The sequence below is a fragment of the Aquarana catesbeiana genome, linkage group LG02 (genome assembly GCF_042186555.1).
Source record: "Aquarana catesbeiana isolate 2022-GZ linkage group LG02, ASM4218655v1, whole genome shotgun sequence".
Classification (NCBI taxonomy): Eukaryota; Metazoa; Chordata; class Amphibia; order Anura; family Ranidae; genus Aquarana; species Aquarana catesbeiana.
The window spans coordinates 769,939,954-769,964,040 of record NC_133325.1 but is presented as its reverse complement, the minus strand read 5'-3'; the positions used below and the strand labels follow the sequence as shown (position 1 = coordinate 769,964,040).

General features: G+C 45.1%; 1 protein-coding gene across 1 annotated transcript; it reads right to left on the bottom strand.

Moving 5' to 3' along the window:
* Positions 1-4: 4 nt before the first annotated feature.
* LOC141129333 (aquaporin-3-like) lies at positions 5-22,505 on the bottom strand. Its single transcript, XM_073617305.1, has 6 exons — positions 22,383-22,505; positions 18,007-18,133; positions 15,034-15,171; positions 14,116-14,234; positions 11,591-11,808; positions 5-318 (listed from the first exon to the last, which is right to left on the bottom strand). Exons 1-6 carry the CDS (start codon positions 22,482-22,484, stop codon positions 135-137), a joined length of 888 nt encoding a protein of 295 aa, XP_073473406.1. The 5' UTR covers positions 22,485-22,505; the 3' UTR covers positions 5-134.
* Positions 22,506-24,087: the final 1,582 nt, after the last annotated feature.

Sequence of the window (24,087 nt, the reverse complement as noted above, 5' to 3'; positions counted from 1 at the left end):
CTGGTTGCTGGACAAAATGCTTACAAAACTTTAACAGTTGTTGGGTAAAGTCATATATGGCTTCTAGGGCAAAGTACGGCTTTTAGACACAGACCTTGATATCTGGTCAAGTTTGGTGAAACTAGATGTCCAAGTTAAGCATGAGACTGAACCAATTCATACTGTGGGGCGTGGTTCTCCTCACCATCCTCTTCAGGCTCATCCTTCTTGTGAAGCACAGGGTGGTGAATTCCAACCAGCAGTTCATAAGTAAACGTCCCCACCACTGCCCCTACCATTGGTCCCAGCACTGGCACCCACCACCAGTGCCCACCCGCCCTGCAAGAAAAAGAAATTTGTTTAAGGTCATGTGCAATACAGGCTTAGCATTAGAGTATTATAGTAGTTAAGATCAAGCTAAACTCCAGGCAAACTACTAAAATATACACAGTGATATGTAAAAAAACAAAAAAAAAAAAAAAAAAAAACACCCCTTCTGCCTTTAGAACCAGGAGGTGAAAGGTTTATAGATTAAAAAAAATAAATAAAATACAACACCTTTTTTCAACCCTTTATTATAAGGGATCATATACCCTTTGTTCTCAGCTGCATAAGGTGCTCAGAAAGCTGGGGAGAAAAACGGCACACTGATCTTCCCAGGGAATGGCTGTGTTGGTGGTGGAGGGAGGGGTGTCAGGACAAGTCTAATCATTGGAGGAGAGCACACAGTTCCCAGCACTGTGAGAAAACCAACCATGATGTGCTCTCATGCTTAGTGTGGTTAGTTTTTAACGGAAAAGAAGAAGGACTGGCAGGAACACCAGGGATTTCATGTAAAGGAAGCAATACAAAGAACAGGATTTTTTTTTTTCCATAAAAGTACATGATACAGCAGGCATATCAGGACTATGAAATGTATTTACATATTCTTTAATACCCCTAAATACATGCATAATGCACACTTTGAAACTATTGGTGTATTTTAATTTAGGATTATGTGCACACATTTAGGGGTATTAAAATGGAGTACAGCCAAAAGCTTGTTTGGTTGTACTAGTGCCGTTCGTTCTGCACTCCTGTTACCAGTTTTCAGCCCGCTGGCCGACGTCACAAAGCCGGTCCTGACTGGGGCAAGATTGCGATAATAAAGTCGGGATCCGCCCACAACCCTGGACTGGCACCTTGCTCAGCAAGCTGCTGAACACCTGAGGCGGCCACTCCACAGCCCAGCACTCCAGTGGGCGCGGGGAGGATGGCAGAGTATGGAGCTCTGAGAACTAAGCCATCGGCGGTCTTTGATCGTTCAGTTTTCAATGTTAGAGCCGGGGGGGGAGCTACAAATACTGCAGATGCTGACTTTTAATAATCGGACACTTACCTGTTCCAGGGTCCAGCGATGCGGGGGATTGGAAGCCCCGCTAGTCTCCCCCTCCGTTTGGAGGTGCCAACATTGCAACTGTGGGCACTCTGCTGTGGCTTCACAGCCGGGCACCCACTGTGCATGTGCGAGTGGCGCCGCGATTGGCCGTGCAATAATATGAGACCTGTCACGTGTCCCATATGATTGGGAAGAGGGAGGGGGCAGAGCTGAGCCCTTCCTGCACCGAGGGGGAAGTGATGTCACCAGCCCAGGCACTGAAGGAGACAGACTAGGAGGGACCCCCTAGCAACAGGCATTTAGAGGCGAGTAAAAAAAAAAAAAAATTCCAATTTTTTTTTTTGGCACATTTATGCATTTTTCTTTGGATGGACCACTTTAAGTAGTATCACCCCATTTAGAGTTTTACACTAAGTATTTTGCAGATTTGCACTACAGTCCATTTAACATGGTTTCCTATGGAACATGTTCAGTAGTGCAAGTCTGCAAAATGCATAGGTGTGAATCAAGCCTTAAAAAGGTATTTAATTCTGTTCAACCAGGCTTAATGTATGTGCTGCTACTGGACAAAACAGCAAGGGTCTCATCCTTTATTGGCCGGCCATAGAGTATAACCAACCCCCAGGTTGCTAATGAGCGCATCTTTCTAGTCCATCTTCAGTCAACTCCCTGACTGGCAGCACTGTGTAATCCTTTAAAGTCAAATTGATTTCTAACCCAAGTCCTGCTATGAATGGGCTTACATAAAAGTCAATACAACGAAAAAAAAAATATATACTAGCTAGGAGGATTGTTCTTTTACAGAACAGTTTTATTTATCAGTAATAAAAGCATATGACCTGATTGGACCCCAACATAACAAACAAGCCTCCGTCCCTATACTTCTAAAAAACGAAAAAAGTGGGTTGTGGGACTTTAAATGAGGTGTGGATATGTATTTGGAATTGTCAAGGATACCTAAAATTCGATTTAATGTCACCGCCCCTGATGGGAAAATCTGTAACTATAGAGAGTTGCTAATCAATCCAGGAATAGTAAATGTATAATGTATCATAATATATAAATAATGCAAGATGAAGCATAATAAAATATAGTAGTAATCATATTGACATATTTAATGTTTATAATGGATAGACATAATTGGTACAAGCAATCACAATAGAAAAACATGCTTTCAATTTTTTTTATTTGAGACTTTATTAACCTATTGATTCATTTATTCCACCTTTTAGCCATTATTGATGCATTCCACTCCTGATTGGCTTTAAACGCCAGGAAACGCGTAGAGTCCATACTCAGGGATGTCAAGTTAAGTCTGCTCCAATCATGAATTTTATCGAATGCACTTTATTTCTACACTCATCAGGATAACTATGTTCACTTGTCTGTATATACATTCAATTTTTTTTTTTATTGTGATTGCTTGTACCAATTATGTCTATCCATTATAAAACATTAAATATGTCAATATGATTACTACTATATTTTATTATGCTTCATCTTACATTATTTATGTATTATGATACATTATACATTTACTATTCCTGAATTGATTCTAATGTATTGGATTGATTAGCAACTCTATAGTTACACAGATTTTCCCATCAGGGACAGTGACATTAAATCGAATTTTAGGTATCCTTGACAACTCAAAATACATATCCACGCCTCATTTAAAGTCCCACAACCCACTTTTTTCGTTTGCTAATGGCTATAGCCGCTTGCAATAAATCGCATATAAAAATCTGGCATGCTGGTTGTACCCAGGTCGATTGACTTTGGTACAATCAAGCTACCCATAGATGGCTAAAATCTTGGCCGGTCCCTGCTGAACCAGCCAAGAATCAAACCACCCAAGGCCAGCTTTAGTAGGTATAAAATGTACCTATAATTAAAAAAAAAAAAAAAAAGTCATTTACCCTACCCCCATCTTTCGCATCCCTGATAATGAGATCAATGTCCTTCCTTAACCACATGTCAATCAGCCACCGCTGTTGTACTGCAGCAGAATGGCATGGCTGGACGAAACAACGTTATGCAACGTCGCTTTGCCCTGTGATCACTAGGGTGTGCTTGCGCCCCCCCCCCCCCCGAGCCGATGCGAGTGCCTGGCAGACACGATCACCACTGGGCTCCTGTGATCGCCGCTGACAGTCCCCTCCCCCCTTCAGTTAGAACACACTAGGGAACACATTAACCCCTTGATCGCCTCCTAGTGTTAACCTGTGCACTGCCAGTGATATTTTTAAAGTAATCAATGCATTTTTATAGCACTGATCGCTGTTTAAATGCCAGTGGTCCCAAAAATGTTTAATGTGTCCATGTCGAAGTCCTGATAAAAAAAAAAATATAAAAAAAATACGCGTTTTCTTATATATTTTTGGGGGATATTATAGCAAAAAGTAAAAAATGCATTTTTCAAAATTGTCATTCTTTTGTGTTTATAGCGCAAAAAATAACCACAGAGGTGGTTAAATACCGCCAAAAGAAAGCTCTATTTGTGGGGGGGGGGAGAAACACGTCAATTTTGTTTGGGTGCAACATCGCATAATTGTCAGTTAAAGTGACGCAGTACCGAATCGCAAAAACTGCTCTGGTCAGGAAGGGGGTAAAATCTTCCGGGGCTGAAGCGGTTAGAGATTAGGACTGTAACGCAGACATTCCAGTCCATTGCTCTGTACTCCCCAGATCTCACTAGGAAGTGTAAATTCACAAGTTTTGCATAATGCTAGTTAAGGCCCCTTTCACACCAGCCGACCGATCAGGTCCACCTGCCGTTTTTTTTTCTCTGTGGGGGCGGCGGATGTACGTGGACGCGTCTGCTGTCAGCCACTGATCCATTCTGCTAAAAACAGATGGATGGGGGATACGTTTGCCATCCGTCCAGCAGATCGGACAATCAGATGGAAATGGACATGCATAAAGAGCAGCGGGTAGTCAGCCACCTGCTCAGCGGAGAGATACCCTGCTGTGTGAAAGAGGCCCAAGTGTTAACAGCCAGCTCCATAGAAAAACCATGTTTGCATGGATGGGCAAAGTTGAATCGTAGGCTGCCAGTGTTTTTCAGTGTTGATCTTTTACCCCCTTTGGATTCAACCCACTGTTGAGCGCCAAAAAAAAGAAACAGTTACACTTACCGGTAACGGTGTTTCTGGGAAGTCTTCCAGGACGGCACCCTGAGAGATGACTGGTCCACCTGACAGGAAACACAATCAAGAGGTTAAAGGCCCCCGCCCCTCCCGATGCTCCTCAGTTGTGACAAAGTATTGACCCACACCAGTGCATGAGAGTGAAAAACATAACCACCACCATACTCTAAACATTACATGTTTCCTAAATAGAACGGGTGGGAAGTAGGCCTGCCGTCCTGGAAGACTTCCTAGATACACCGTTACCGGTAAGTGTAACTGGTTCTTTTCTCAAGTCGTCTTCCAGGACGGCACCCTGAGAGAAGAGCAAGTAGCTCAGGCCTACCTTTAGGGCGGGACCACCGCTTGCAGGACTTTCCTGCCAAATGCCAGGTCCTGAGGAGATAGTAACTCCACTCTATAATGCCTCAGGAACGTGTTCTGGCTTGACCATCTAGCGGCTCTACATATCTGCTCCACCGAAGCTCCGGCCCTTTCCGCCCAGGAGGTTGCCAGAGATCGCGTGGAATGCGCTCTAAGATTTCTAGGAGCTGCTTTACCTGACTGCTCATAGGCTAACGAAATGGTATGTTTAATCCATCTAGCTATAGAAGCCTTGGATGCCTGTTGGCCCTTCTTTTGGCCAGAAAAATTAACTAAAAGATGGCTGGACCTTCTGAATTCCTTAACCCTTTCTAGGTAGGATAATAGACAGCGTCTGACGTCCAGACAATGAAAAGAAACTTCCCCTTCACTTTTGGGGTTACTACAAAAGGAAGGCAGCAGCACCACTTCTTGAGTCCTATGGAACTTTGATGCTACCTTAGGGAGGTACAGGGGATCCTGCCTAAGTATAACCCTGTCCTCGAATAAAGAAAAAAATGGTTCTTTAATAGAAAAAGCCTGAATGTCACCTACTCTCCTAGCTGAGGTGATTGCTAGTAAAAAGGCTAATTTAAAGGTCAGGATCCTAAGGGGGATCTGATCTATCAGTTCAAATGGGGCCTTTGTTAACCCCTCCAGTACTAGTGTAAGGTCCCAAGGAGGACACCTGGACATTTGAACAGGGGACAACCTCTCCCTGACCAAGAGAAATCTCTTGATCAGGGGGTGTAATGCCAAACGTTTCTCAAGGAAACAGGACAGGGCTGAAACCTGCGCCTTCAGGGTCTTGGTTGCCAAACCTAGATCTGCTCCATCCTGGAGAAATTCTAAGATAGCAGGGATCTCTCTTTGAGAAGTCCCTCTCTCCTGGTACCAGCGAGAGAAAATCGCCCACGTCTTGGCGTAAATACGCCTTGTGACTGGCTTCCTACTAAGGAGCAGTGTATCCACTACTCTGTCCGACAGCCCCTTCTCCCACAGGTTCAGCCTTTCAAGAGCCAGGCCGTCAGCTTGAAGAAGCTGGGGACAGGACCCTGAAGGAGAAGATCGCCCCGGACCGGGAGGTGAAGCGGTGGGGCTATGGACCAACCCTGCAGGGTTGGAAACCAGACTCTCTTGGGCCACCAAGGGGCTATTAGAATCAATTTGCTTTCCGAGAGGAACAGTTTTTGAAGGGTCCTCGGAATTAGTCCCAGAGGGGGAAAGGCATAGGCCAGTCGGAAGTCCCAGACCTGTGCCAACGCGTCTATCCCCTCTGAGCCTCTCTCTCGAGCAAGGGAAAAGAATCTCTTTACCCTTCTGCTCTTCCTGCGGGCAAAGAGATCTATCTCTGGAACGCCGAATTGCCGGCTTACCAGGGAAAAGACCTCTGGATTCAGTTCCCATTCCCCCTGCAGAATCGGCTGCCGACTGAGGTAGTCTGCCTCTACATTTAATGTCCCCTTTATGTGGAATGCGGAGATGGAAGGAGCCTGACTTTCCGCCCAGGACAGGATCTCTGCAGATAGGGATAGGAGTGCTGTAGATCTGGTACCCCCCTGATGATTCAGGAACGCCACTGCCGTGGCATTGTCTGACAAGACCTGCAGCTCCTGGCCCCTGATCCTTCCCTCGAAAGCCTTTAGTGCTTCTCCTATGGCCAACAGCTCTCGAAAGTTGGAGGAGGCCCTTCTCTGTTCTGAATTCCAGGACCCCTGAGCTATTAGTTCCTCTAGGTGGGCTCCCCACCCCCAGGAACTTGCGTCTGTAGTTAACCTGAGAGGCTGAAGTTGGCTCCAAAGGAGGCCCCCTTGAAGCCTCTGAGGAATGAGCCACCAGTGAAGGGAGTTCTTTACTTTGACCGGAATGGCTATCTCTATGTCCAGAGAGTCTCTTCTTCTGTCCCAAGAGGATAGAAGGAAGTGCTGGAGGGGCCTGGAGTGTAGCTGTGCCCAAGGAACTGCTGGGATAGCTGACGTCATTAGACCCAGAACTCTCATGATACCTCTGTAGGAGATGGTGCTTGCCTGTAACAGCGACCTGACAGCTGATATGAGGCCCACTACCTTGCCCCGAGGTAGAATTAACTTTTGTTCTGAGGAGTCCACCAGGAACCCTAGATACAACTTTGTCTGAGCAGGAGTCAGTGAGGACTTTTCCCTGCTGACAATCCATCCCAGGTCTTCTAAGGTCTGCATTACTCTGGATAGATCCAGAAGTAGTTGATCCCGACTTAGACTGTAAATCAAAATGTCGTTCAGGTAGGGAATCAATGCCACTCCCTGGAGGTGCAAAAAAGCCACCACCTCGGCCATGACCTTTGTGAAGACTCTCGGACTGGATGCCAGTCCAAAGGGGAGGGCTGTGAACTGCCAGTGTTGCACTCCCTCTGGAAAAGCGATCGCAAATCTCAGGAAGCTTTGATGGCCCTGAAAAATGGGGACCTGAAGGTAGGAGTCTTTTAAATCCAAGGTTACCATAAACCCTTCCTTGAGGAGATGTCTCCTGAGGGATTAGACACTCTCCATGCGGAACTTGTAACGAAGAAAAACATTGAGGTTCCTTAGATTTATAATAAGACGATACCTTCCTGAGGGTTTTGGCATCACGAAAATGTGGGAATAAAACCCCTGACCCTGCTGGTCCACTGGAACAGGTATTATAACCTCCTGACTGGCCAGCTCTCTTATATTCTGAAAGATTCCTACCACCTTGCAGGGATCCCTGGGAAGGTAGGTCAAGAGAAACTTGTAGGGTGGAGGGGAGAGAAACTCCAATCTGTAACCCTCTCTTATGATCCGAAGTACATAGGGGCTTTGGGTGATCCTTTCCCACTGAGAGGCAAAGTGGGAAAGTCTGCCCCCTACCGGAAAGTCATTTGGGGGTCTTGTCAACTGACTTCTGGCTGGAAAAGAGAACACCAATTTTTTGTTTGTCTTTTCCTGCGCCCCAACGTCTATTAGGGGAGACCTTTTTCTCGGAGAAGTGATTCCTTGCCTGGGGGCCACAAAAAAAACGCTTCCTCTCTCTCCTAGGTTTGGTAGGAAATTTTTTCCCCTTCTCGGTAGATCTGGCTAGAGCCTGATCTAGGCCAGCACCAAAAAGGAGCGTCCCTTCAAAAGGGAGACCACATAGATGGGTCTTGGATGAGCTATCCCCATCCCAGGTTTTAACCCAGAGGGCTCGCCTGGCTGAGTTTAGTAAGGCACCTGTCTTAGCGGTTGTACGCACTGTCTCAACCGCAGCATCTGCTAAATATGTGACAGCATTCCCTATGACCTCCAGAGAATCCAGGACCTCCTTGGATTTTGAGGTTCGGGATACATGGTCCATTAATTTACAGACCCACGTGTTGGCATTCCTTGCGATGCAAGCTGAGGCCAATGCGGGGCTCATAGCCGCAGCATTAGCTTCCCAGGCTCTGCGTAAAATGGTTTCAGCCCTGCGATCCATTTGATCCTTTAAGCAGTCGGATCTTTCCTTTGAAGATACCGGTAACTTAGAGACCTATGCTAAGGAGGTGTCTAGTCTAGGAGTTTTGAAAAACTTTTCCTCATTCTCCTCAGAGAAGGGGCATCTACGCTTCCAGGTTTTATATTTCAGAAGCCTTCTTTCTGGTTTTTTCCATTCCCTTAAGATGACTTCCTTAAGGGCGGAATGTACTGGAAGGACCCTGGCCTGAGGTTTAATCAAGCCTCTATACATCCTATCCTGAGCGGACACCTGTGAAGCAGGCTCCTGAATCTCTTCTGAGGCATAAATAGCTTTAAGAAGATCTTCCATGTCGTCGGCAGAAAATATATGTCTGCTAGACCTAGATTCCTCCCTCTCATCCTCCTCTTGGCTGTCCACCACCCCTTCATCAGAAAACTCCTGATTAGGAACTTCTAAATCACACTCTTCCTCTGAATCGTGGGGGAGTGGATACTTCAGTACCTCCGCCCGATACCTCCTAGAGGAGGCGGAGCTCTCCTGGGAAGAGGCATCCTTACTAGAGTGAGCCTCTGAATCCCTAGGCTTAAGGGTGGCCTGAAAAGACTTTAAGGTGGACAGCATCTCAGTTTGCACAGTAAGAAATTCTCTCATTATCTGAGATGTCTCCTTCCCTGTCAACTTCTGTATGCATTTAAAACAGAAGGGCTTTGGATGTTCTGGGGGAAGCCTGTCATTACAGTTCCCACATCGTTTGGAGCGGGTGGAGGATTTCACAGGACGGCTGGCAACCTCACGGGCAATAGCGTCGTCCCCTGAAAAAAAAAAAACAAACACACAGGCATACACTGTGAGAGTCGGAGGAGAAGAGTTGGGGTACCCTCCCCCTCAACCTCTGAAGGCCGGTCCGACTCACCCCCTGTGGTCTCTTCCATGGCCGCAGACCCTGCAGGTCTCTCCTTTTCATGTTCCATGCTACTTCCAATCTCTCCCTGGAGGTGCTGCATACAGGAACGCAGAGGCGACATAGGCGCCTGTTCCCTGTGGCTTTTTATATCCTCTGTATGCTGGCTGCAACTCGCCACCACCATCTTGCCGAAGACAGGAAGTGATACTGGACCTGAGGTCACTTCCTGCTGCAGCCCTTCCCACTCCCTCCTCTTAGAGGAGGAAGTGATGTAATTTCCTGATCTTCAGGAGAATGGTGCTGAGCTACACTCAGCAAGGTCCCTGGAAGAAAAGCTCTCCAGGTATAGCTTCTTGCCGCGCGACCTCCCGTGAACGGTCGTTCCGGTCGGTGGACAGGCGGACGGACAAGCGGACGAACGGCAGCCCTGGCCAGACCCCAGAACGGGTCCCAGACTCACCTCCTGTGGTCTTGTAGCCAGTAGAAGGAAAACCACCAACTCCTGCAACTGCGCGGCCACCGCACAGGTAAGGAAGGGCAACAGGAAATTTGGCCCCTGAAGTTCTGGGTACACCACCGCACCCAGGGTTCTTCAGCACTCGGGGGGCTCTTCCATGGAAAGAAACACGGTTCTCCTCCCCCCCCCCCCCGAGACACGGATTGGGAAACCCCCCAGGAAGGATGAGAACCATCTGGCTGGACCCAGAGGTTTCCCAGGCATTCCCCCCCAGGGGGAGACCACCAGCCCCAGGCTTTTAGGTCAACAGAAAAATAACAAACGGTTTCGCTGTGGGGAAACACAATCAAAAACTGAGGAGCATCGGGAGGGGCGGGGGCCTTTAACCTCTTGATTGATTGCGTTTCCTGTCAGGTGGACCAGTCATCTCTCAGGGTGCCGTCCTGGAAGACGACTTGAGAAAAATATTTTAAAGTCATGTGAAAGCATGCAGCCAGTAACTGCTTTTGCATCAATAGCAAACCTTTCTACTTTGGGGTAGAGTTATGAATGTTTTCCATTAAAAAGAGATTTCACATTTTTCCAATTGGATTCAATTGCAAAAAAGTGTGTACCCTGGGTGAAAACTGTAGGAAGCTTAGGGTATACTAAACTAACCCCAGGTATGCTCAACCCCATCTGATGTGGCCCCACGACCTCAAACCGATGGCAACCTGCACAACCTCCTTTTGGGTCCACACCACTCTACTGAATGATTGCCGGTCCTCCATAATCCCGGTGGCTGTCATACAAAAGCTACTATTGCAGCTGGCTGCCTGCTCTTCCCTTTCTGTCCCAAGGGACAGACACAGGAAGAGGAGCATTGAGCTGAGTGGATTACATCTAGTGGCTTCTATACAGGGGTCCAGAAGGTGGATTCTCAGTTGTGTGATAAGCTTGGTGTCATTTTATTTTTGCTTAAAAGGGGTTGTAAACCCTCGTGTTTTTTTTTCACCTTAATGCATCCTATGCATTTAAGGTGGGAAAAAAAAACAAAAAAAAACACCACACACAACTGGCAGTCACCAGCCCCACAGCGCCCCTCCCAGTTTTACCTACCCGAGCCCCTTCATCTCCACGGCAGAGATGCGCTGTCCCTCTCTCCAGGGGGTCCCGGCTCTTAATTGGATAGATTGATGGCAGCCAAGCCATTGGCTCCCGCTGCTGTCAATCAAATCCAATGGTGCGGGCGACGGGGCCTGAGTCCAGCATTCGTGTCTGTAGACGCAAGTGCTGGACTCAGGAGCGTGCCCGCAAGGTAACCCCTCTCGGGAGAGCGCTTTTCCTAGGGAGAGACCTGATGCAGGGAGGAGCCGCTGGGGGACCCCAGAAGAGGATGTTCGGGGCCACTGTGCAAAACGAGCTGCACAGTGGAAGTATGACATGTTATCTAAAAAAAAAAAAAATTAAAAAACGATCCTTTACAATGACTTGAAGAAGTTTATTGCACTACTAGGGCATGTGCTTCCCTGGTTTGTTTAGATTGTTCAGTCCTTCGTTTTGGCAATTCAAATGATGGCTGCAAAGACCCCAATATGGTGGAGACCAACACTGGTTTAGAGGGGTTTTTTTGGCTAGTCACACCTGAGCGAGATAGTGGGATTACTAAAGATCTAGTTAAGATAAAAAAAAATAAAAAAAAAGTTCATTTGTTATTTAACAGTGGCTAAGCATCCAAGGGGGATTGGTCCCATGGAAAACGATGATCCTGATTGTTTAAAATCTTCGTTATTCAAAATACAAAATGTGAAAACCTGAACTATTTCATTCCATTTTGGGCCACGACCGATTACCAAATCACTTAAGTGGCCCCCGCTCTTCAAAAAGGTTGCCCTAGCCCTTTTTTTTTTTTAAATATATAAAAATGCTTGAGTGAAAAAAGGGGTTTCATCAAAACCAAACATTACCTGAAGACTTCCAGGCCCCAGCCAGCCATTGCAGTGAAGATACGAGGTGCCAAGTCTCTGGCAGGATTTATTGGGTACCCACAGTTGAAGCCCATCGATAGACCAACCAGAAGAACCACAAGACCAATCACAAAAGGCTGGAGTCCTTGAGGAGCAGCATTGTTGGCTTCATCTACTACTGCCAGGATACAGATCATCAAGGCAGCAGTGGCAATCACCTGTGACCAGATATGTAGAATAGGTCAACATGGCCAACAGAAGGAAACAAGTAGATCTACATAAGTTAGGATATTCAAGAGAACAAAATCAATAGCCATTAAGCAGAATCAAAATCAAGTGGAGCTGTTACCAGGACACAATTTTGTTGTGTGGGTTTCCTCCAATGACATCTTTTAGGTCTTTGTCAAGTTGAAATGCTGATTTATGTACTTTATTTTTAGTGGGACTTCCTGTCCCACTTCCTCCTTCCTCTTTTTTGGCCGACTAGGCGACTCCTCTCGCTCTAGGCAGCCCCTCCCTGACCGCGCTCTTCTGGGAAACAACACAGGTCCCAGAAGATTAGCTGACCAATAGCAGCGCGCAGTGCATGCCTGGCCGTAAGCCGTCATGGCCGGGTGCCCACAGTTGCTATGATGGCTCAGAAGGGAAAAGGAGCGAGGCCCCGGATGGCTGCATCGCTGACTGTGGGACAGGCGAGTGTCTGTTTATTAAAAATCAGCAACTATGCTTTTTATAGCCAACTTAAGCTTAAAAAAAAAAAAAAAAACAAAACCCACACACAGGTGGAACTCCGCTTTAAAGCTAATCAGTGGAAACAAGCTTTTCAAGACATTTACCTTCAGTGAGTAAAGAGAAATGTCTTGAAAAGCTTGAACTCCAGGCAAACTGCTAAATACATAGATGAAATTACATATACATAAGCGGTTTTACCTGCCAAATTTGCACTTAGATCCATCCAGTTCTGAGCTTTATATAGCTGCCACATGGCACAGTCCCACCTAGTAGGTCAGAAGACCCGATTTTTCGTTTCAGGTCTTGTACCACCCTAACCTGGACCTAATCTGTGCCCGGACAGCAAAGAAATCTTATTTCACTCTACTGACCTATCACTTGCCTCTTCTCTTACCAAGCTGTTCTGAGCACTACACTGAATTGTTCCTTGTGCTACCTCTCCTTCCCCAGTCTGGACTGCAAGCCAATGCCAAGCCAAATGTAGCTACATGTGCTACACGGCTATTAAAACTAGCCATGATTCTTCTACAGTTAGCTATTTGAGGCCGTATGATACTTGGATATTGGAAAGACCAGAGTTGTCAATACATTAAGGCCATGTAGCACCCTGGTGTTTATGCATGGTTGCTCCTAAATTTACCTGCCAGGTATAGCTGCCCAGGCTACTTGTTGAGGATCAATTGATTTCACTCCAAGTCTGTAATTGCTGCACTTTTGCCGCTAGGTGGCCGGGTACCTGGTGGCATTAGATATGAGATACGATCACACCTATAACACGCCTAGTGCTCATGCATATTCATACGTATATATTGTATAACCTGTAGATGTAAGCGCAGAGACACTTCCTGCTGTTGCGTTCCGCCTGGTAGAGATGGAAGTCGGTCTGTGTTGCGTCTCTCCACTGCAGTGTTTGTATACAATAAAAGCACCTACTTATCGTATCTTATCTTAAGATCTGGACTCACTATCATCATCTTGTCTTGTTTGGAGACCCCTAAATCGGATTTAACAGCGGGAATCTTTGGCCACTAAAAGGGACCAGCCACCTTCTTAGTACCAGGGACCACAGTGAGTAGCTGAAGTACCGGAGCAGTATTCTCCCCAACCGGGGACAGTGAAAAATCTGGAAACTTCAGTGGGTATCAAGCCAGGGACCCAGCCAGTGGAGGTGATGCTTGCTGAGCAGCCTTGTGTGTCAAGCCAGGGACCAAGCAGGCCAGTGGGGTGAAGCTTGAGAAGTATCTTGAGTGCTAAGCTAGGGACCCAGCAGAGAGGCGGGGGTGACACTTGAAGATTGGAGGACCTCAAGGGATTCAGTGGCAGTGAATCAACTAGTCTACTGAGAGACTGGGAGCTCAGTGGGCTGAAGAACTACAAGAAGCGATTGTAATGGAAGCAAAGGAACTGTTAAAGACTGTGCCATAGGAGACGGCATTCCTGCACATGTAGATGTGTGGTGTCTTGATGGATGCCTTTCCCTGCATGGCTGTCCTGTTGAAGTCCGAGTCTGCCAATTAATTTTGCAACTACCTAAGGGTGTCCTAGCCCTAACCCTCTCTCCCAAAGTTCTGTTAAGAGAAATAAAATCTCTTTTGCATTCAAGAAGTGTCTGGCGCCCAATGACTAACTGCTTTGCACCCGCTATGCCTCACAACCCACCATATACAGAAGGATGTCAGCTATCTCTGGCCCTGGAGGTTCTCATTAGACTGAAGGAGGCCTGGGACTTTGCTACAGCTACTTCTATTAAAAAATATATATATGTATAACACACACAGAATAGAGAACCTTACCTGATCTGAAAGTCCATTAAAAACACTCAGGTGTTCTGATGGGTATGATGCAAATATCCCTGCTGTTGCTTGGGTTCCAGACACTGTCCAGTTACCTCCGCTGTACACATGAAGGGCATCTGGATAACATAATATGCATTTACAACAACACTGTTTGAATACAACAGTGCAGCCCTTGTGAGCCTTTATACTAGTGCATTTCAACTTTTTTTTTAACTGAGGAAGAATTCTTCAGATGGTGTTGGCTTGTAACTGTGCAGGCAGCATCAGGTGAGAGGTCAATCAGCCATAGCACAAGTACCAACCACTGGAGGAACACTAGAGGGACATGGAACCCTGGCTGAAAAAGGACTGTCTCATACTGTGTTCTTTCGAGCCATAAAGAACCATAATACCTGCATAGCTAATGCTGTGCCCTTTTAAAACTACATACCCTGTTCTGGACATGGATCTATCTGTCATCAGATATAAAAAAAAAAAAAAAAAAAAAAAACACAACACACCAACGCTGTTGGCATAAAAAAAAAATGCCAGTAAGGACCTTTGTGTAGGTACAAAGATTTGCGCTCCCAGGTAGCCCTCTAATCCTAGGTGTCTACAACCTATTATACACCGGTATCTGTAGGTGGCTATGTGCTGCTGACCATGCTGAACTATACCACATGTGTTGGCCATATAAAATTTCAACCCAGATTTTGACATACAGTATAAATGATCACCCAGTTCATAGATCCCACACATTAAACTCTATTTGGCTCCACATAGCAGAAGCTCAGATGGTTTAAAACAATTGCTATGCCAAAAGCCCCCCCCCCCCCCAATGATCTGGCCATAGGATAGCTTTCTAGGATAACAAAAATTGTGCAACAAATAATTTCAGCCCAACGGTTGCTAGCAGCAAGGGTGTTCCATGCTTACCAAAATAAAGAGCAAAGACCAGAGCAGCCCCAATGAAGCATCCAATGAACTGGGCCAAGAAGTAGACCAGCATCATCCTACAATTCATCCTCTGGAGGAGGTACATGGATAGAGACACGGCTGGGTTGAGGTGGGCACCTGTGGATTGTAGGATTAGATCAGTGTTTCTCAACTCCAGTCCTCAAGGCGCCCCAACAGGTCATGTTTTCAGGATTTCCCTCAGATTAAACAGCTGTGGTAATTACTAAGGCAGTGAAACTGATCAAATCACTTGTGCAGAGTAATGGAAAGCCTGAAAACATGACCTGTTGGGGCACCTTGAGGACTGGAGTTGAGAAACACTGGATTAGATAACAGAGCAGAACTCCATGCCAAACACCTGAACATCATTGAAATTCATTAATTGGAGTGGTTTTGCATGACTGCATTTGTAGTATGTGGAAAAACCTTCAATGCTACGCAATATAAACAGAGTGTGACACTTTTTAGTACCTGCAGCTTCCTGTATCCCCTTTCAGCCTCCAGGTTGCACAGTGTACTAGGAAGCACCCTACTAGTGATAAGCGCTTTTAGCACCCAAGGTGAAATAGACCAAAGTGTGACACACACACTAGCTGTGAACTAGCATCAGCATACACTATATCGTTAAACATATTGGGATGCCTTTACAAGCTCATGAATTTTAATGGTATCCCAGTCTTAGTCCGTAGGGTTCAATATTGAGTTGGCCCACCCTTTGCAGGTAGAACAGCTTCAACTCTTCTAGGAAGGCTGTCCACAGAAATATTTGACCATTCTTCCAGAAGCACATTTGTGAGGTCAGGCACTGATATGGATGAGAAGGCCTGGCTCAGTCTCCACTCCAACTCATCCCAAAGGTGTTCCATCAGCTAGAGGTCAGGATAGTCAAGTTCCTTCACCCCAAACTCACTCATACATGTCTTTATGGACCTTGCTTTGTGTACTGGTCCAAATCATTTTTAGGATTATGGTTTGGGATTATGGTGGGGGGGGGGGGCTTGGCCCCTTAGTTCCAGTGAAGGGAACTCTTAAGGCATCATCATACAAAGACGTTTTGGACAATTTCATGCTCCCAACTTCATGGGAATAGTTTGGGGATGACCCCTTCCTGTTCCAACATGACTGCACACCAGTGCACAAAGCAAGGTCCATAAAGACATGGATTAGCGGGTTTGGGGTTGAGAAACTTGACTGGCCTGCACAGAGTCCTCACCTCAACCCGATCGAATACCTTTGGGATGTATTAGAGCAGAGACTGTGACCCAGGCCTTCCCGTTTATCAGCGCCTGACCTCACAAATGGGCTTCTGGAAGAATGGTCAAACATTCCCATAGACACACTCCTAAACCTTGTGGACAGCTTTCCCAGAAGAGTTGAAGCCATTATAGCTGCAAAGGGTGTGCCAACTCAATGTTGAACCCTACCGACTAAGACTGGGGTGCTATTAAAGTTAATGTGTGTGTAAGGGCAGGCGTCCCAATACTTTTGACAATATAGTGTAGATTGCAGGTCCTGCCCTTTTTAAGCTCCCTCCTGCTGAAGGGCCCAAGGTGGCCACTTCTGCCTACTCCTTGGCCAGGCCTTGCCAGTGAAGTCCTTCCCATGTTTTCCTCCAGCAAGCTGTCCAGTTAGCAGTTCTGGAAACCATTAGAACAGCAAGTGTAGTGCAATCTTATTCTGTCTCACTTAGACCCCTATCACCCTGGGGCGTTTTTCAGGCGCTTTAGGGTTAAAAAAAGCAAATGTAAAGCGCCTGAAAGAAGCCTCATCTGCAATCCCAATGTGAAAGCCTGAGCCCTTTCACACTGCCAGCGCCCCGAAAAACGCTGGTAAAGCGCCACTTAAGACCCTTTTCACACTGGAGCGTTTCAGGCGTTTTTTCGGGCGCTGGCAGTGTGAAAGGGCTCGGGCCATCGGCACACCCAGCCCGGTGGCAAAAACATGGAAGCGCTGTAAAGAAGCTGCTTGCAGGACTTTTTTTGACGCCCTGCCAGCGCAGCGCCCCAGTGTGAAAGCACTCGGGCTTCCACATTGGGATTGCAGATGAGGCTTCTTTAGGGCGCTTTACAGGCGCTTTTTTTAATGCTAAAGCACCTGAAAAACGCCCCAGTGTGAAAGGGGTCTTAGGGGTGTTCAGGAGATTTTAGGAAGTGATTTCAAGCAGTTATGTACAAAATCATTAAGGGGCATATTTATAAAACTGTAAATCTGATCGTCCTGAAGACATTCACTCTAACCTTTTGGAATTAATCTTGCTGAAAGAAAACAAAGGGAACTGCAATAGCAGTAATCTCTAGTCACATGTAACCTTCCTGCAGTCTGTAGAGTCCAGATATCCAGCCTTTGGTTGAGTGACAGATATAAAAAACACACACACAGCGAGTATGGTGGATTGTTTACGTTGGTGTTGTAGTCCTGCACATTAAAGTGGTTGCAAACCTCTGAAATGAAAAATGAACAAAGCATATCCCTCTGTAGTGTGCGAATAGCCTCAATCCAAAGCACCAAGTGTGGTTTCCATCTAATATCTCCTCCCTGCATGACTCACTTGTCACGGTCTAACATGGGTGCTCAACCTGTGGCCCTCCAGCTGTTACAGAACTACAAGTCCCATTAGGCACTGCAAGCCTGCCAAATACAAACATGACTCCCAAAGGCAGAAGGCATGATGGGTCTTGTAATTGTACAACAGCTGGAGGGCTACAGGTTGAGCACCCATGGAACTGGACCCCAAGGAATCTTGGGCCGCAGATAAACAGGTACAACAAATGGGAGGACTGTTTCACCTCTGTTTATTACCCAATGCTAGTCACTTAAGTGGGGATATGTAAAGGTTTACAGCCACTTTATGATATGCAAATGATTGCATGTACAATGGTGTAAGAGGCTCGAGCCTTTTTTACTGCACAAAGATGTGGGGGATGCCAAAGACCTCATCAGGAAGCAGCTCACCTGACACCCCAGCACAGATGTAGGCTCCAGCAGTCACTGCAAACCCAAACGCCATGTTGACACTCAGGAACTGCCCCTTAGCAAGACCGCTCAACTCCATCTGAGCTACAGCACCGCAGCCAAATAGCTAGGAGGAAAGGTAAAGAAAAAAAAAAAAAAAAAAATCATAGCAAAAAAATTATGTGCTGCCAACTTGTGTACAGGACAGATTTCTGCACAGCCAGCAACATTATGGCTATTTATGCATATACAAGAAATATGCTTTAAAGCAGTGTTTCTCAACGCCAACCCTCAAGAGTAGAGGTTTTCAGGATTTCCCTCAGATGAAACGGCTGTGGTAATTACTAAGGCAGTGAAACTGATCAAATCACCTGTGCAAAATAATGGAAAACACAAAGTTGGCATAACAGTATGGTCATAGTACAACCAGATCACTGTATATCTAGGGATGGGCTCAGGTTTGGCTTGGGTCTGACCTAGCCCTTCCAGTAAGCGGTCAAAGCCGACAGCCAATCACAGGCGGCGGCAGCCGCAGCATTCCCAGCCCCGCAACTGCACGTATGCAAGGGGTGTGTGCCTGCAGGGTGAGGAATTCCTCCGCCACCCATGATTGGCTGTTGACTTTGATAGCTTCCTTCCTGAGCTCATTACTGGTCTCCACCAGAAGTACAACCAGGGTGACAACATAAAAGCACAATTGAAAGGATGGTCACCCTACCCAGAAGGTGTCTGAGCAAGGACAGTCATGGAAAGCACACCAGTTTCCCCTGGGATATATACTTGAATGTTATATTTTTTTTTTAATACTAGCCATGGCGGCGATCAACGACTTATAGGGGGACTGATACTGTGGCAGACAGCCTGACACTAATGCCGTGTACACACGGGCGGACTTTTCGGCATCAAAGGTCCGACGGACTTTCCTAGACAGGATCACACCAAAGTCCGATGGATTCGAACGTAATGACGTACGACCGGACTAAAAAAGTTCATAGCCAGTAGCTGCCCTAGCGTCGGTTTTAGTCCATCAGACTAGCATACAGATGAACTGATTTTTTGACCGGACTCAAATCCGCCGGAAAGATTTGAAACAGGCTTCAAATCTAAAGTCCGTCTGATTTTTGACCGAAAAAGTCCGCTGAAGTTCCGATGAAGCCCACACATGGTTGGATTGTCCGACGGATTCGTTCCGTCGGACCAGTCCGGTGTGTACACGGCATAACTGACACTTGACACTTTGTGGGAACTGGTGAAACTACACAACATCCATCCATGTTGGGGAAATATTCAACATTTTTATTGGGTAGGCTTATCAATAGTATCTGAGATTTGTGGGGTCATTCATGGTGACCCTCTGGACTTTGGAGCTTTGAGTTATTGGCCCTGGGCTAAAATACAGAATAATCCAGAATTCAGGATAGATATGCTCTGCACTGGATCAGAGACTCCAGATATTCAAGTCAATAGATCAGGATGGGACACAGAGGCTCCAATTGGCATAAAAAAAATAATAAATAAATAAAAAAGGGTGGGCTCGGGGCACAGAGCACTGCTCCCTGAGCCTACCCAGTGGTGCCATAATAGCAACTATTCGCTATTGTCTTCCTGATTGGCTGGGAGGAGAATCAGGTCCCGAGACTCGATGGGCCGAGAGGAGAAGCGAGTGTATTGGCCTTTAAGGGAAGCTGCCGGGGAGACGCAGTGCAAGTGCGGGGCTGGTGGGAGATAACATGCAACTGACAAACGGACCAACCTGGGGGGGGGGTGAGGGGTGTCTCGCCTGCTGCGCCCCCCTCCGACATACAGCACCAGCCGCCACTGGTTTTTCCAGTTTTTTTGTTTGGTACCCAGTTTAGACAGGTACCCACTTCCAGTGGGATTGCCATGGCGATTCAAGCAGAAGTTTGTACCCACCTTCCCGCACAGCCTTCTGGGACACGTCACAGGTCCCAGAAAGCTGCGGGACCATTTACAAAACTGCAGTGTAGCCCATGCATGCGCAGTGGGAAGCCGCAAGCAGTCACAGCTGGCCAAAGTAAACATGCCTGCGCTTGGAATGGAAGACCGGCGAAGAGCCAGCTCAGGTGAGGACAGCGCTGGATCCCTAGACAGCCAAGTGACCTATTAAAGTGTCAGTAGCTACAATATTTGTGGCTGCTGGCTTAAATTTTTGTTTCTAGGGTGAAGAATGTCGTTAAGATGTGTTGTGGTCACATCAGCAGCAACGCACTTTAAATGCATTTCCATTGATTTTGGATAGTACCCCAGTTACAAAGACCTCATACACACTATTAGATTTTCTGCAGATTTTTTGTCTTCAGATTTACCAAAACCATGTAGTACAAGGGCCGGCCTGATTGCATACAAATCGAAACTCTTAAGGTTTGACCTCATATTATATGGTTTTTGGCAAATCTGAAGACAAAAATCTGCAGAAAATGTAATAGTGTGTATGGGGGTCTAAGGCCCCTTTCACATTGATGTTCTGATCAGGTACACCTGTGGGTTTTTTTTTTTTTTAGGCAGACCCAATCGGAACCTCCTCTTCTTTATGGAGCAAACGTGTCCATTTACACCCGCCTACATCCAATCAGATCTGCCAAAAAAAAAAAAAGAATCCATCCAGCGGATCGGATGGCAGTCGGGTGTAAACTAGGGTTGCCATCTCATCCCTTTAAACCCGAACACATATGAATTACACAGGTTCTGAGACTAATTAAGTGCAGATAAGGCACAGAGTTTAATTACAACCCTAATCGGCCACAGAACCTGTGTAATTAATATGTGTTCGGGTTTAAAGGGATGAGGTGGCATCTCAGTGTAAATGGACAGTTGGTTCGTTTACATCCAGCTGCCCACAGAGGACACAGACCGGTCATCCACCTTCTTAGCAAGCAGATCACAGCCACAGTCTGTCCTGTGTGGAAGGGGCCTAAGGCCTGGTTCACACCTATGCAGGTTTTTTTTGCGCATTTTTAGTTTTGCAGAAACACACTACAGTCCATTTAATATTGTTTCCTATGGATGTAGTTCACATCTGTTCAGTTTATGGAAAGGGCCAGGGACGGAGAAAAAAAAAAAAGTGCAAGCTGTATAGGTGTGAATCAGGCCTAAGGAATATATATATATATATATATATATATATATATATATATATATATATATATATATATATATATATATATATATATATACTGATTCACACCTATACAACTTGCAGGTACATTTCGCTTTTTTGCCCTGGAGACAATGTTAAATGGACTACTGTTTCTGCAAAATTAAAAATGTGCAAAATATATATATATATATATATATATATATTATTTTGCACATTTTTAATTTTGCAGAAACAGTAGTCCATTTAACATTGTCTCCAGGGCAAAAAAGCGAAATGTACCTGCAAGTTGTATAGGTGTGAATCAGGAGATATATATATATATATATACACACACACACACACCTTAGACCAGACTTTGTTATATATATTTTTTAAATACAGATAGATTATAATATATACATAATAATAATAATAATAATAATAATAATCACAGTTGTGGCGCCACCCAGTTAATCACCACCCAAACACAGCAGGGAGATGCACCCCAAAACACGCAGAAAAAAATACACATAAAAAGATTTAGAAGGGGGCAGGGTTCTGGAAAGAAGCTGATCGCCATTATTACTAGGGGAAAAAAAAAAAAAAAAAAAAAAAAAAACACCCCACCACACACATTATTATTATAAAAATGCCATAAATCTATCCCCCATTTCGTAGACACGATAACTTTTGTGCAAACCAAATCAGCATACGCTTATTGGAATTTTTTTTACCAAAAATATGTAGCAGAATACATATCGGCCTAAACTGATAAATACATGTTTTTTTTGTTTTTTTTTTTATGGAAATATTTTAATTTTTATCGCACAAAGTAAAGAAAAATGTTTTTCTTCAAAATCGTCACTTTTTTTGTGTATAGTGCAAAAAAATAAAAACTGCAGAGGTGATCAAAAAGCACCAAAAGAAAGCTCTATTTGTGTGAAAAAAAAAAACAAAACAAAAAAAAAAAAAAAAAAAATCATCAATTTTGTTTGGGTACAACTTCGCACGACCGTGCAATTGTCAGTTAAAGCTACGCCAAATCACAAAAAATGGCCTGGTCAGGAAGGGGATAAATCCTTTCCGGGGATGAGTTGGTTAAACCGGCCCTATGGGTTTGTGTGTCTATATAGAGCCATTCAACTCTATGTCCCCCTTTCTGGTTGGGCGCTTGGGTTATCCAGGTACATAAACATTTGATGACTTATGTACTAAGCAATAGTCCTCCAACAACCAGAAATGCAAACGGCACAGAGAAAGGCCATCGATCAATACTTACAATCAATATGAGAGTCCCCAGAAATTCGGCCAGCCCGCAGCGCACATACTGATTATTCGTTCGCAACTTCATTTTCAGTGTTTTTAGGATGAGAGCATACATGTCCAGCAGGATGTGTGACTCCCCAGACCAGCTTCAGATACAACAGGACTTGTTAATCCAATAGCTGCCCCCACAGCTGTCCTATATAGATGAGCTAATACTGCTGATTAGGAGTAACACAAGTCCCTAATCCTTCCGACTCACCCCCCTGGCCAGGCTTTATCAGCTCTGGCATCCAGAGAGGTTGATTATGATTGTCTTAACTGCTTCACTGCCAGATTGATCAATAAGTTCTACATAAACAGAATGATATTAGGGCCCCATTCTTCACCAGCCCGCTCCACTGCGGTATTCTAAATGCACACATTCATTCGAAAAATAGAATAGAATAGAAAAGAATATAACAGAAAATAAAAGAATATAATGGAATAGAATTGAAAGAAATAGAATAAAATGAAAAAAATAATATAATTAAATAGATTATAACCATCTTCTGAAATTCAAATAGGATAGAAAAGAATAGAATTAAAAAAACAATAGAATAGAATTAGAAATATTATAACCATTTTCCAAAACTCGAATAGAATAAATTCGAATTTGAATAGAATAGAAAAGAATAGAGTAAAATGGAGTAGAAATTAACACAATAGTATAAAAATAACAGCAGAATAGTATAGAATGAATATAACCATTTATTTTATTTTCTATTCTATTCTTTTCTATTCAAATTTATTCTATTCGAAATTCGAATTTCGGAAGATGGTTATATTCTTTCTATTCTATCCTGTTGTTTTTTTCTATATCATTCTGTTATTTTTTATTATATTCTAATCTATTCTATTTTTTTTTCAAAGTCTTTTTATTGGTTTTTAAACAAAAACAGAAAAAGAGAACAAACAGTTAAACATACATTGTTCTTATATGATGTCTATGTGATCCTTGCAGGAATCACGCTGTCACCTTATTCATGAAATATATATTATGAAATCAGTCATAGTGGTACAGTTTGCTGGGTCACGAGGTGGTGCTATGTGTGCAGTTGTACATGGTATGATAGCATATTGTAGATTCATTGCGTACACCCGGCACCCGCTTGGGAGCTACTTTGTGATTGGGATCTACTGAGAGGCCTCTGAAGCGGTGGAGGGATCTGCCAGCCACTTAGACCAGACTTTGTTATATTTGTTGGGGCAGCCTCTGTTGTCATATGTGTCTTTATACAGAGGTAAGCTATTGTTAATTAATTGTTTCCACAGGGAGAGAGGAGGGGGGGTTGGTTTGCGCCAGCTAAGGGCTATAGCTTTACGGGCATAGAACAGGAGCAATCCCACCAGTGTGCGTCCCATCACCGTAGGAATTAGTTGTTCTACCAGGCCTAGTATGCAGATTGACATTGATGGTTGTAGTGGCACAGAGGTGATTTGTGTGATATAGTCTAATATCTCCCTCCAGTATCCGACAATTGCCGGACAGGTCCAGAAGATGTGGGTGAAGTCCCCAGGAGTTCCACCACATCTCCAACATCCGGGAGGGGAGTCGGGGTTCATTTTGTGTAGTCTGTGAGGGGTAAAATACGCCCGATGGACTATCTTGAATTGGATCTGGCGATCTCTCAGAGAGACCAGGGAGCTAAATGGGAGATCCCATATGTCATCCCAGTCAT